This window comes from Pteronotus mesoamericanus, unplaced genomic scaffold (genome assembly GCF_021234165.1).
Source record: "Pteronotus mesoamericanus isolate MK-2021 breed Mesoamerican mustached bat unplaced genomic scaffold, CSHL_Meso_final contig_726, whole genome shotgun sequence".
Lineage (NCBI taxonomy): Eukaryota > Metazoa > Chordata > Mammalia > Chiroptera > Mormoopidae > Pteronotus > Pteronotus mesoamericanus.
The window spans coordinates 453743-468338 of NW_026555243.1; the positions used below are offsets into that span (position 1 = coordinate 453743).

Below are 14596 nucleotides of genomic sequence, written 5' to 3' on the forward strand. Positions count from 1 at the left end.
ACATTGATGTTTCTCTCTCTCCAAAAATAAATAAAATCTAAAAAAAAGAGACGAAGGCTGAGGAATCATCACAGGATAAGAAGAGCAAGAAAACTTAACGCACTGTGGGAGTCCTGAATTGGATCCTTATCTTAGTTCTTGCTGCTATAACAAAAATATCATAGAATTGAGGGTTTAATGACATTTATTTCTCACACTTCTGGAGGCTGGAAAGTAAAAGATCAAGGCTCTGGCAGACTCCTTGCCTATTGAAAGCCCACTTCCTGGTTCATAGACTGATCCCATTCATGGGGCTCCACCCTCATAACCTAATCCACCCCTAAAGACTCCAACGAATACGATCACATTGGGGGTTAGGTTTCAACATGAATTTGGGGGGACACAAATATTCAGTCCTTAATAATCCTGGACCAGAAAAATTACATTACAGGAGAAATCTTGAAATCCAAATAAGGTCTGGATATGTGTATAATAGAGTTGTATTCGTGTTAATTTCCTGGCTTCAAAAACCTGGATTCTGGCATGTTAACATAAGGGAAAGATGAGCAAGGGACATCAGGGAACTCTATTTCAAAATAAAAAATTAAAAAGAAAATTATCCTTACCTCAAGGGATTGCCAGAAGGATTAACTGAGGGAATGCAGGTAAAAACTAAATTCTAGCTGTTACTAGCATTAGATGCCAATGAAGAAATTCCAGGTTTTCAATTACAGAAGGAATTTTTTTTTTATCACAAATTGCTTAGAATTTCAAGAAAATATCAATGGCCATGTCTGGATTGTCCAAAATTAAGCTCCTTTTCCTAGTCCTTCCTGACTTGAAAGAACAGAATGCAGAGAGAAAATGTCACAGGTACAGCCTGAGCTGGGCTGTATTCCCCTCCTTAAGGAACTCAAATCTCTCAACAGAGGTCCCCGCCCCCCCCAACACGCACAGAGGATGAAGGTCAGTTTCAGGAAAGCCAGGAGGCTCCTGTAGAAGGCTGACTGCTCCCCAGATAACCTTAACTCCAGAATTCATGATCTTTGGCAGCAGCAGCCTGTCCTAAATTGGGATACCTGCTTGTGTTAAGAAATTTCCTCCTTGCAACAGGCTGCTTTGGACTCATTGGAAATTGACTCCATAAATTGGACTGCTGTCCTGTTTCTTTGGTATTTTATACAGCATGGTTCCATTCATATCTTTCCTATTCCCACCCCTGTGTCTGCCCTTCAGCCTGTCACTATGAAGAACTCAATTAATGGCCAAGAGCTGTTGCTAACAGGACACTGCATTTCAACTGTGAGCTGTCTAGGTTTCCTACTGCAAAGGGGTCAATTTGTTTTATTTATTTTATATTTTGTTTGTGTATGTGCTCAGAAAAACAACCCCAAGCCTCTTGTTTTTCCTTTTTGCCTCAAAAAGAAAAAATATCACACTGAAGGAATTAAAAGAAGAAGCCATCATTTCAAAGATCCTGCTTTCTATTCATGACATGAAATCCAGCAGTCCTAAAAAAAAAAAAAAAAAAAAAGACTGACCATGACACAAATGTCACAGACTTCATCGTGTCAGGACACCATAAATGGGGTCAGCATGGATGTAAAGGGATTGCATGAAGGAGCTCCGCTGTGGTGAGTAAACATTTCTGTGCTCTAATTGTGGGGGTGGTCACAGGAATCTGCTCAGATGACAAAGTGGAACAGACCCCCCCCCAGAAATGAATGCATGCAAAAGCTGATAAAATGTGAATAAGGTTTACAGTCTAGTTCATTGCATTGTACTGTCAGTTTCCTGGTTTGACAGTGTACTATGGTTAAGGTGCAAGCTGGGTGAAGGGTATACAGGACTCTCTGTGTTATTTTTGCCATTTCCTATGTGTCTAGTTTTTGGGTTTTTTTTTAAATACCATAAACATGTTTGAAAGGCAAATGATAAACCAGGAAAATATCTGCAACTGATATGACACAGGGTTTTATGTCTATCACATATGGGTTCTTGTCAGTTGGGGAAGAGACGAGCACTTCCACCAGGAAAGGAATCAGGCATGTGCACGGGGAACCTCAAGCAGCATGAGGGGCCCTCCACTGAAGGGACCTCCACCAGCAGTGAAGGAAACAAGTGGCCGTGTGTCAACAGGAAGAAACATTTCTAACCTGCCACCTCTGATATTGAGACCTTCCATCAGCAGACACTTGTCCTTTTGTAGCTGCCCCTCATTCATTGCCCCTTTCTGTTGGCACCCTACTTCCCTTTCTTGACCTCGCTGTTGGGGCAGGAACGTGACTGACTGAAGTTTGGCCAATGGATGTTATCTCATCACAATCTGAGTGCTGCCTAAGTGAGGCAGGGGTAGGAGGTTCTGATGAAGGGTCCCTGACTTGATATGATCGAGGGTTGCCGGCTGCCAGGCCTCCTGGGGCAATTCCAGTGTTCCATTTCTCACCAATTTATATCTTTCTGTGACTTACGACTAGTTCACTGTGAATCTCCACTTAATTCATTTCACAGTGAATTAGGTAAAAGACATCTTGTTCCTGAGATGATTTTAAACATTCATTGACTGAGCTTCCTATCTGTAAAACATTTTGAAATCAGCAATACAGTTCAATTTGCAACTTGTATGACAATGGACAAATTTCCTTCATATATAGGGTTACTAGTAAGCAAGTGTCTCAACATGTGAGAATATTCCCACACATAAAAGAAATTTGAGTTCAAATTACTGTGAGATGCCATGTTTCACCTCTAAGATTGACAAAGGTAAAAATGTTTGATAACACATAACACTTGTGAAGGAATGGAGAAACTGGCACACTTCTCTCTTGGCAAATTGTACACTGAGGCATTCACTTTGGAAGGAAATTTGGCAGTATTCTTTAAAATTAAAAATGGATATTCTAGGAATTTACCCAATAAACTCACACATATGCCCAAAATATGTACAAGGCTATTGGCTGCAGTATCATTTATACCAGAGGTGGTCCAATTATAGCCTGTGGGTCAAATCTGGCCAGCTGCCTGGTTTTGTAAATAAAGTTTTATCGGCACACAGCCATGCCTACTCATTTACATACATTGGTGGCTGCTTTTGAACTACAAGGGCAAAGCTGGGTAATTGGAACAGACTATCTGGCCCACAAAGTCCAAAATATTTACTATCTCTTTACAGAGGAAGCCAGCTGACCTGATTTATACCGATTAGTACAAAAAGCCCCAAATAATGTATTATCCCATTATAATTTATGGCAAAATTAGTTATGGCATATTCACAGAGCTGAATAGAATGCAGATACTAAAAATAGAGACTGAGGCCCTGGCCGGTGTGGCTCGGTTGAAGCATTGTCCAATAACCGAAAGGTTGCAGATTTGATTCCCGGTCAAGGCACATACCTCGGTTGTGGGTTTGACCTCTAGTTCAAACTCCTGGCACGGAGGGAAAGGAAGGAGTAAAGATAATCCTGAGGCAGGAATGCTTATGGGAGGCAACCAATTGATGTTTCTCTCCCCCACTTCCTCTCACGCTAAAATGCAGAAAAAAAGTGTCCTCAGGTGAGGATTTAAAAAAAAAAAAGAGACTGAGGAGGTCTTACCTCTTGGGTGCGAGGGAGGGTGTCTTTCCTCTCCATACCCTTCTATATCTAAATTCATTTTATTAAGCCATTAAAAATAAAAGTGGAGCCCTGGCCGGTGTGGGTCAGTTGGTTGGAGCGTCGTCCTATAGACAAGGCTGCAGATTCAATTCCTAGTCAGAGCACATATCCACATTGTGGGTAAGATGCCCAGTCAGGGAGCATGTGAGAAGACAACCAATTGATGTTTCTCCCTCATATCGATGTTTCTCATTCTCTTTTCTGCCTCCCTTCCTCTCTTTAAAAAGCAATGAAAAAATGTCCGTGGGTGAGGGTAAAAAAAAATAAAGATGGAGCTTCTCAAAGGATGGAAGGGGTGATTGCACTCAGCAAGGCCATCCTGTTGTCAGAAGCTCACACATGCCATCTATATAGGCACAGACTCCAGTCTCCCCAGGTCTCTGCTATTGGGACAAACATCAAAAGGGGGGTTTCTTGACCTTGGAACCACCAAGTCGAGCCTCTGTGCACGCACAGCTGCAAAGGGAACTAATGGTGGCCCAGAGAAGGGTGTTGCATCCTGGGTTGTGCTGTTGCCCTGAGAAAGGTGGGCAGACCGTATAGGCCACCTGCCACATCCTATGCTGGGTTCCCAAGTGACACATCAGGACAGTGAGGACCATCCTCACGGGGCCACTCTGATGAGGAGTGCAGCATCTTCCAGCCAGGGCATGGCGCCCTCCCCCTTTTGTGTCCTGGTGCCCAAGGCTGACAGCTAGGACCGTCATGTCTTTGGCTCTGTTACCATCTGGACGCTGCACTCAGAAAAGCCCTCATCACCACCCCCAGGGCTTAGAAGAAACCTCAGGCAGGTGGCAACACTTCCATCTGGAATCGTTTAATGAGCCTACTTCTTACACGCATAATTATAAAAGAATAAGAATCGACAAAAATATTTTCTTTCCGTAATATGTAGAGGTGGTTTGTTTCTGGTGGGCTTTTTTTTTTTTTTTCTTTTTCTTCTTCTTCTTTTTCTTTTTGCCCGCCCCTGGCCGAACTCTTGGCAGGGAGGGAAAGGAAGGAGTAAAGATAACCCTGAGGCGGGGATGGTTCCATTCCCAACCCCGGAAACCGGTCTGTGCAGGCCAGGCAGACGTGTGGCCGGAGGGCTGGGCAGTGGGCAGCAGCCACCAGCCAGCAGAGACCGAAGCTGGACGAGTTCAGACCCTACCTGAAAGCTGGGGAGGGGCGGCCTCGGGGGCCTGCCCTGCACCATGTGCCCCGCTCACACCTGCTGGCCACCACTTCCCACTCTGGGCTTCGAAAGAGGTGGGGCTCACCAGGCGCTGACTGGGCTGAAGCCTGTTCCTCAGCGGCAGACCCCAATTCTAGATTTAGGCACCCCTTGCTTTCTGTCTTTTAAATAATTATGAAAAATGTCCCCGAAAACAAAATGTGGATCAGAAATGGGGCAGGTGGGGAGAAAAGGCAATTGCATGCTTCTGCGCTGGGTGCAGCAGTGGGTCAGGGCCCAGGAGGCAGACCCAGCCTGTCTGGTGGCCGGTGGAGTTCAGGCCTCCTGCTCCCGGACAACGGGAAGAGGAGAGGATGGCTTTAGGAAGTGCCTCGTGGATGTCGGCCTTATCTTTCCATCTTGGCAACCAAGAAGCAGCAGGCAAAGAATCCAGAAGCATTTTAAAAAATGATAAAAGGCGTTGGGACATGAAGGCGGTGGCTCTTGGGCCCGGGGTGGTCCAGCGGGGGCTGAGGAGAGGGCACTGCAGGGTTGGTGGCTGTGAGGCCACACGTTCCTTCCCGCCTGGTCCCCCTGGTGGTGGCGGCGGCGGCGGCGGCGAAGCCACTTGTGCTCTAAATGTGCAGCCGAGTGCCCACGGGCCCTCAGAGGTATTCTTGTAGAAAGTGCAGCAGCGTGACTTCATAGTGCTCGCCAGACTCAGGGCAGCGGATACTGTGTCTCTCGTTGGGGTAGATCTGGGTGGATACAGAAGGCAGGGCTGGTGACACCAAGGGACCCTGCTGCAGTCACAGGCCTACCCCTGAACCCTGGAGCCCCCCCCCCTTTCTGGTTCAGGGTGTCTCCCCTGGGGAGGGCAGCTATGCCACCCCCTGCCCCCGGGTGGAGACAGAAGAACACAAGCTCTGGAGCTGATGAGACCGGACTCCGACCCCATCTGCTGCCCATCAGCCTGCCGTGTGACTAGGCGAGTGACCGCCTCCCTGACTGCGGCCACCCCCCTTCAAAATGGAGTGAAGATTTTGGACCTTGCAGGATCTTTCTGAGGGTCGCTAAAACACAGAGCACATGCACCCATGAAAGACTTAGGGATCGGCACTGCCACTCTGTCCCCAGGTCTAAGGAGGCGCAATGAACCCATGTCAGTGGAGCGGGCGGAACTTCAAACCTCAGGAGCTATTTCCACTTCACCAAAGGGCCGCCTCTGGGCTGCACACAGCAAGGCCCCCAGCACAGCCTCCCCGGGCTTTGCCAGTGGTTTCCTGGGTCCCCTTATCACTGCAAAGGGGATCATCCCCAGAGAGGGGCAGCGACATGTCAGTACCAAGGGCCACACCCATGGAACCACCCAGTCTTTGAGACCTGGCTGAGGTGATGCCCAGGTGGACCACTGACAGAGGCGCAGGTCTTGCTTCTTGCCCCATTCCCACACTCTGATAGTTCCTGGATGGGTCCTAGGGGCTCATGGGATAGTCACGACCCTGCTCCAGACACTCTCAAAGAATGTGGCTAGTACCAGGGCCAAGAGGCCCACTCCTCGCCTCTTTCTGCCGGTGAGCTGGGTTTCTAAACCAAACTATTCCTCCCTCTCTCGGCCCGTGGCCACTGCCTTCGCCCATGACTCTGGAAATGCAGCGGACTGCCCAGAGTTCTCCCTTCCTCCACTCCTGCCTTCTTTTATCCATCCCTGGATGAACTGTAAGTCTGATCAGACTGACCCCGGCTCAGAGCTCTGCAAGGCCTTGCCAGCCTGACCTCAAGACTCGGCCTCTTGGGTCCTACAGCCTCACAGGCCCCACCGCTTTCCCACCTGGGGCACCAGCACTGCCTGGGACAGGCCCTGCTGCCCTCGTCCTTTCACACCACCTTGACTTGTGGCTGCCTGGTTGCTTCCTTCTCCTGGGCTGTGAGGGCGGGGGGAGGGTCTGTCTGGCTTCCCACTTGCTCCCAGCCCGAGTCCAGGGAGTGACACATGGCAAATTGATGCATGAGGACACTGGGGCTGCCAGCCTCCCAGTCCAGCTGTTTCAGGGTGTCTGAACCAGAAAGGGGGTGCCATTCATCTCCCTCAGGGGGTGCCCTGCTCCCACCCCCAACAGAGTGTGCTATCTCGCTTTCACACTCCTGGCGGGGCAGAGGCTCAGGGAAAACCCCGTGTGGTAAACGCTTTCCCGGGGAGAGAGCGCCTGGCCCTCGCAGCCTCACCGGGAGCCAGGGGTTATCGTGCACCTTTCACAGGTGAGGGAGAGAGGCCCAAAGTTAACAGACCTGCCACCTGTGGCCACCTGTGCCCCAGCTACCTGCTTCAGGTTTTCAGGTTCAGAGGGACGTCTGAGTTTCCATTCTGGCCCTGCCGGACTTTTGCCCTGGTCTGCAGCTGCCTCTGGCCTGTTTGCGGGAAGCGCGTGCAGCTGGGGATGGGGCTGCTGAGAGGCACTCCAACAGCTCTTCACCCCACCGAGGCTCCATCTGCCTACCTCCTGCCGTGTCTGGCGAGTGTGTGCCCAGTCACAGGTCCCTAAAGCCAGTGCCTCCTGCCTTGTGACCCTCTGCTATGGCGTCCCCCTGACAGGACAGAGTGAGCATCAGGAGGTGCTGGGAAGCAGAAAGACATGGTGGCAGCAGCACGTGGTAAAATCTGTCCCTCACCTCCAGGACAGCTCCACAGTCCACCAAGCCTCTCGCTTCCCACTGTTGACCCCACTCCTGCCGGGACAACCGACTACGTGGCTCATATCCCACTGGCCCTCGTCTACAGGGGGCTAGAGGGGTGCTGGTCCGTGGCAGGCACAACAGTCACACTCCTGCTCCCAGGCCCGGACACCTCTCCTCATCTTTAGGACAAATTCAGGCAAGGCTCTGCCCCTTCACCCAAGACCCACCCCCTTACTGCCAAAGTCTAGCCCCTCCACCAAGGCCCCGCCCCTTACTACTAAAGCACCACCGCCTTCCCAATACCCCACTCTTCACCTGAGACCCAGCCAGCGGGGCCTGCCCTGTCTCTAACTCCCCACCAGCCTACTCCACCAGCCACCCTAGTTTCCTGTCCCTGAGCTGCTCCCTCCAACTTGTTCCCCATGTCTGGTGTCCACACCTCCGCCCACCCCCAGGGCCTCGCTGACTCCCACTCAGTCTCTAGTACCCATAAGTGTCAGCTCTTCAGGAAATTCTTCTGACATCCCTTTTAAGGTGACACCCCACCTAGATGCTTCCAGAACACTGCACAGTTCCTCCAAAGCAAATTTCTTCGTTTAAAATAAAACCTATGTCTGTGTGATAATTTTGGGAGCATTGACCTCCCTCCACCAGGCTCTGGGCCAGGGCTGGCTCGGCCATGTTCCCCTGGTGCTCCTAGCACTGAAGGCAGCAGAGACCTGGAGTCAACCCACGATTGCCCAATAAAGGGTGAATGAACGTTGGATAGAGGGAGCCCAGGGTGGGGGTGGAGGCTGGCTGTGCAGCATGACCACAGATGCCCTCAGAGAGGCAGCAAGTGCAGGGGGAGGAGATGCCACCCCAATTGCCACTGCCCACCCTGCCAGCTCCTGGGATGGGCCCACAGTGTCCAGGAGCCACCCACCTGGAGCTGGTAAGGTTTTCCGGCTCGAATCAGTTGGGAGACGAGAAAGTTTGTGTGGAAAAAGTGCACGTTCTCATCCAGGAAGCCGTGCAGGATGAGCAGGCGGTTGGGCCTGGAAGACAAAATGGGGTGATGGTCTGGAGCGGGTCCCCCGCTTCCTGCTCCGAGGCAGTTAGTCCCAGGGTTCCTCTTCGGCCCAGGGGTAGCGAGGACAAAAGCAAGAGCCCGTGGCAGAACTGAAAGTGACAGGAGGGCACAATGGATGGGTCAGAGAGACCTCCTCACTTCCTCCAGGCAAGGAGGGGAGAAGGGCGTTCTCAGCTGTGTGTGCAATGCCCCGAACTACAGTAAGTTTTTAGGACAGTGCTGCCCCAAGGCACTCTGGGATGACAGAATGTTCTAGACCTGCCGGGCCCTAAAACCACCACCATTGCCACCACATGTGGCTACTGAGCGCTTGAAATGAGGCAAGAGTGGCCAATGAACTGTATTTTTAAAATTTTTGATTTTAAAAAGTAATTTATTGAGGTGAAATTCACATAGTTTACAGTCAATTTATTTTAAAGTGAATATGTCGGGGTCATTTCGTGCATTCACAAGATTGTACAACCATTATCTCTACCTAGTTCCAGAACATTCCATCACCCCAAAGCAAAACTCCGTGCCCATCAGCAGTCACTCCCATCCCCTGGCAACCAGCCATCTATGTCTGCCTCCATGGATTTATTATTCCAATGGATGTGAGCGAATGTGAACTTAAATTTAAGTGGATGGCACAGATCTAGAGCAGGAGGCTGCAAATTTGGCTGTATGTTGGCGTCCCCAGGGAGCCCAGGCCGGGTATATGGTAATGGGAACCCCAGCATGAAAGACATGGGACCCCGGCATACATTCAGACAGAGCCACAGCAGAAAGTGGCAACACTGATTTCTTTCAATCAGAAAATGAGATGCCAATGCCAAAAATGTGACATGGGACATCTGAGCTGGTCCGATAGAACTGATGTACAAACATGTCAAAACCCACAAGACAGAGGCTGTTCAGGTTGCAGACCAACGGACAGGTCCATGGCGGGCTATGTGCTTCGGTAGCGAGGGTAGCCTGCATGTGCAGTGGTACAAATCTAGAACCTTCCTTCCAGCTCTCTGAGGGCCTCCCTCCCAGAGCGCCCAGAAGCCCGCGTCCTAGGAAGAGTGGAGAGGAGACAGGGCTGCAGGAGGGGAGGCAAGGCTCAAGCAGACAAAGGGAGGAGCGGGAGCCACAGGAGCACAGCGTCGGAGGCAGGAGGGCCTTGGTGACTCGGGATCTCCTGGGCAGGTAGGGGCCTTACTCGTTGGGCAGCTTCTCCACGTGCAGGGCCACGGAACCCGCCTCATAGCCAAGTTGGTTATTCTCCGGGATGTCCATGTATCGTTCCGTGTACCCTGTGTCGTAGGCCATCCACACCGTGACTGGGGCACCTGCGATGGCCACCTGAGGACCACAGTGGATGAATAGGGCAGAGAGAGAGAGAGAGACAGGAGGAGGGAGGGAGGGAGGGAGAGGGAGAGAGGAGAGACACATGCACACGGGTCAGGTTCCAAGAGCCCTTGCTCAACTCGCTGTCCCAGGGCCTCCCGCGGACGGCATGCACACGGGGGGCTGGCAAGGAGGGGCCCTCTGACCGTGTGTCCCCATGGACTGTGCGCTGTTGAGGGAGGGTGAATTGAATGGGCATGTTTAGGCCGGGATCGGCCCCTCCCTGGTCCCACTGCCTTTCTGCCTCCTCCTCCTCATCGCCGCCCCGCGGTGCCCGGACAGTGCCGCCGGCCTGGGGGCCCCTCCCCCGATGCTCTTCACACCATGCCCCACCTCTGCCCATCCGAGGCCGGGGTCCCAGGCTCAGCCTCCCACAGAGAGCTGCTGGTGGGGTTTTGTGCAGCCGGATGCCATCCTGGGGTCAGCAGTGGCGGGCAATGAGGAGGGGGGCTCGGCCCCGTGGGGCTGCTGCAGGGAGAAACAGCCACGTGGCAAAGCCCCTGCCAAGATGCCTCCCCCAGGGGCTCCAAGGGGCATGGGTGGGTGCTGGTAGACAAGGGGGTGGGGCTGGGGTGGGACCCACCTTGAACACTTGGGGCTTGTGGATCAGCCCCATGAGCGAGAGGAAGCCTCCGTAGGACCAGCCGTGGATGGCCACCCGGCTCAGGTCAATGAAGCCGTACTTCTCAGCCACGAACTGCAGGCCCTCCACCTGGTCCTCAATCTCCACCTGGCCCTGGGGGATGAGGCCGGGAACCTCTCAGTGGCCTTCTCCTGGTGTGCACCCTGCCGTCCCACCTTTGTCCCTTGTGGGGAGCCCTCTCCCTCTTTGACCGAAGCAGCTTTCCGGAAGACAGCCCTCTCTCCAGGCCCCGTCCACACTCTGCCTGCTTCCCAGGGCAGCGATCGGACAGGCCCAGCACCGACCCTGCCCCGCCATGTCCGGGCTCAGTGACTCTGAGAAAGTCACACCCCCTCTCTGAGCCTGTTTTTACATCCCCAAAATGAGGACGTCACCCTAAGCAGGATCCATCTTACAGTGGACAAGAGGACAACACGAGGTGGTGGGTGTCCTGCACTCAGAGGCCTGGCACGTACAAGGGCTCTGGTGACCAGCTGGTGTCATCACCGTCATCGTCTCCATCATCATTCTCCTCCTCCTCCTCCACATCATCATCATCACCACCATCACCATTAGCACCACCTCTATGGTCACCAGTCCCAGCCTGGCCCCGCTCTTGGCACCCCTGCCACCTGGGCCTGTACTGACATGTCTGGCTGTGTCTGGTCTCAGGCACCAGCTGGAATGGGCGGGTACCTGCCTCTCATAGGGCGAAGCTCAGAACTGAGCAGCAAAGCAGATGTTCCCCTTGGTTCCAAAACGCCACTCCATTTATGCCTGGCATCTTGGCCAGGACAGTCCTTGAAGGAGGTACCCCAGAACCACCCCAAACCTTGAGCCAACAAATCAAGATCTCCCTTCACCACACAGGAAGGGTCCAGAGAGACTGGGAAGAGAAGTTACCATTTGGTTTTTCAGGGCCCCTTCGAACCGAAGCCCTCGCTGACATGAGCCCCTGCCATCGATCACAACCACGGCGTAGCCCAGGGACGCCAGCGTGTTGAGCCGTAAATACTTGATTCCCTTGAAGGAGTTGTTGACCAACTGCACCTGTGGGAGAAGGCAAGGAGAAGATGTGGGGCTTTGGGCAAGTGGCGAGAATCCTGCGTGAGATCCAAGACAGGATGGGCTAGATGGCCTAGAGGCCAGCAGGATAGGGTCGGGGGGCGGGGCGTGTCTTACAGCCTAATCAAGGCCCCTGTGCTTTATTGTGAAGACTAGGAACGGCCTGGACGGGTCCTGGGGGCGAGGTAGTGGAAGACGAAGGGGCCCCGGTCTTCCTGGTGCCTACAATGTGCTGCAGAGAGGAAGGCCTCAATCGAGCTCTCGTCTCAGCTGGCCCTCCCTGGAATCTTCTATTTCTTCAGCCACTTTTTGCCCCTTTTATACCTTTCAGTTATCTCTAAAAAGCAGACATAAAAGTTGGTGGGGGGTGCGGCTGGTTGCTTTCTCTGAGGGACTTGACTTAAAACAGCTTCTCACTTTGGCACTGTTACTCCTTGGGCCTTTCATCTGTGTGGTGTGTTGGGAGGGGGGGCCCTCGGCACTGGAGCATGTAGACAGCATCGATGCCAGGAGTGCTTCCCCCAAGATGGGACAACGACAAATATACCCAGACATTGTCCAGTGTCCCCAGTGGGAAAGAGCACCCTCAAGTGAGAATCACTGTCTTAGATGGACCTGCTGGCTTGGCCTTGTTTCCTTCTCAGAGAACTGGGTCCCCGGCTCAGGCCACCTCTGTCCCCATGCTGGTGAGAGTGGATCACTACTGGGCAGTTGGCCCAAAAGAACACATGGGTGTGAAGGAGATGTCCCAAAGGGACAGGGAGCATCAGCAGGAGAGAGGGAGTGGGTGGTCACTGGGGAAGATAAGGTGACAGAAAGCCACAGACGGAAGATCGAGGAGCCCAGGAACCCAGTGTGGTCAGTGGGGATGGGGTGGGGCACCCAAGTCCTGGCATGGAGGGAGAGGGTGGAAGGAGTAGACCGGCACCCACCTGGGGACCTCCGTACACAAAGAGGACGGTGGGGTGCTTCTTCCCCGGCTGTACAGCATGTGGCTTGTAGATCATGCCGTAGAGCCGCACATCAGACCGCGTGTGAAAGTCGAAGATTTCTGGGGGCACATAATCAGGGGGGCAGCCTGCAGGGACAGAGAAGCCATGGCTACTCAGGCAGGAACCCACAGCTGGCTGAACAGCCACGCCCCACTGCCTGGCCCCCAGCGGCCGAGGGCGGGTTGGAGGTGCCCTATCCCAGCAGCCCCTGATGCTAGCTTACCCCCCATGAAGGTAACAACACTTCTGGGATTTGACTAAGAGCCAATTCTCATGGTCTGCTCCTCTCCGATTTTTATAATTACTTTCATTTTTGCAAAGCAACACTGGTGTTTGGATCATGATGGTGAAGAGAAGTCTTTCTCTAAGATAATTTTATTCGGGTAAACAGGGTGCAGACTTAAAAGTTAAATAAGTGGTAATGTAATTGAGGGGTTGTCGAATATTTTCTGGAAAGCAGTGGAGGGTATTTTGGGCTTTAAGCACCAAGGAGACATGTATCTCTGCAGTAACAACTCAGTCTTGCAGCTGTGGCCTTACGGCAGCTGCGGCCGACACACACGATGGGGTGAGGTGGGAGCTGCCCACAGCTGGCCGACTGCTCACAGGAGCTGTCTGCAGACATGCCCGCGCACCCAGGGCTCCGCATTAGGACACTCGAGTTCCCATCACCGTACAATGACGGCAAGTTCTCATCTTGCACAGCTCCATTCCTCATCTGTAAAACCAAGGCTGAAGGTCCTGCTCCATCACGTCCTACGGTGACGTGAAAAGTCACAGGCTGAGCTATTGGATGGAGAGGACTTGCATCTACTGAGGTTCCAGGGGTGGAGATATAACAAGATGCTTTTAACCCATACAATACTCTACAAATGCCACGGCTTCTTATTTCCTAAAACATCTGGAATCTGGCAAGCAGCAGGGCTGCAGTCAGGGAAGGCTGTCCTTTGGGAGAGATTCTTGGGGGTACCGAGGGTTTGATTTTAATCCTAAAAATGGATATTGTATGATTTTGTAGATAAAAGAGCATTTTAGGGAGGCAAGCTGACTTGCACATGGTTCTGCAGCCAGGCGGGAACCTGGGGTCACCCCAGCAGAGCCCGGGCTGCCCTCCAGGCTCCGGGACAACTGACAAGCTGCCTCCTGTTTCCCGAGGCTTCACGTGAGACTGACTTCTGGGCTTCTTCCACTAAGGCTTCGGGGCGTCTGCTCTGTGCCCTTGGAGACAGCATCCCCTGAGGAGAGGGATGCTCTCTGCAGGGACCCCTCTGTCAGGTAGAGTTGGATCCCGAACAGAGTCTGCTCTGTGAGGTGCAGTCCTTGACTGCAGCGCAGAAATGAGAGTCTGTCCCAGGTGAAGGGCCCACAGGACAGCTGGGGCTAGTGGTCATGTTCAATGACAAGCTCTCGGAGCTGCTGTGAGGGGCTGGGTGCTGGGCAGGCCTATCAGGCAGGGCTTTGGGCATGACCCTCGAGGACAACCTCTTCTCACTAGTGTTATTTAATGGGACCCCATCCCATTTTATAGACGGGCAAACCGAGGCTCCCAAGGAGAAGGACTGGGTCAAAGCCCTGCAGGATCTGGGGTTACTCACTGGCCGCCTCCATCATGCTGGCCCAGAACTGAGGCTGCTTGTGGAGCGGGTCGTCGTCAGGGCCGCTCAGCTTGTAGACGTGCACGCAGGGCGGTGTGCCCACGCTGCTGTAGTGGCTGATGAACATGTCGAAATTCTGCGGGTAGGACGGGGGCGCTGAGCACCTCTCCCTGCCTCCAATTCTCCGCCTTTGCCCCATCACCCACCAACCTTCACTGAATATTTATCATCTTTACCCTGTGCGAGTGTTCATTTAAACCTCAAACTCCAACCACATGGGGTGGTTGCTATTACCATCATCCCCATTTTGCAGATAAGCAAACTGAGACTGAGAGGAGTCCGTCCCCTGGCCAAGAGCCCCATGTGGTCAGACCCAGGTCCTTCTGATGCCAGAGTCCACTTATCTCTCCGGTTCTAC

The 14596-nt window shown here is 52.8% G+C and overlaps 1 protein-coding gene across 3 annotated transcripts in view; it reads right to left on the bottom strand.

Annotated features, from left to right (window-relative positions):
* Positions 1 to 4428: 4428 nt before the first annotated feature.
* Positions 4429 to 14596, bottom strand: part of DPP9 (dipeptidyl peptidase 9) — a 36682-nt gene continuing 26514 nt past the window's right edge. The window contains exons 15-21 of one of the 3 annotated variants that reach the window (XM_054582854.1): positions 14179 to 14314; positions 12524 to 12669; positions 11430 to 11576; positions 10488 to 10640; positions 9717 to 9859; positions 8387 to 8498; positions 4429 to 5566 (exon numbers count right to left, since the gene is read on the bottom strand). In XM_054582854.1, coding sequence (XP_054438829.1) covers positions 5012 to 5566; positions 8387 to 8498; positions 9717 to 9859; positions 10488 to 10640; positions 11430 to 11576; positions 12524 to 12669; positions 14179 to 14314 — 1392 coding nt within the window. In that variant the 3' untranslated portion in view covers positions 4429 to 5011. Of the gene's footprint in view, positions 5567 to 7112; positions 7372 to 8386; positions 8499 to 9716; positions 9860 to 10487; positions 10641 to 11429; positions 11577 to 12523; positions 12670 to 14178; positions 14315 to 14596 lie in introns of those variants that run through there. The other 2 variants (XM_054582855.1, XM_054582856.1) reach the window with 2 other exon arrangements.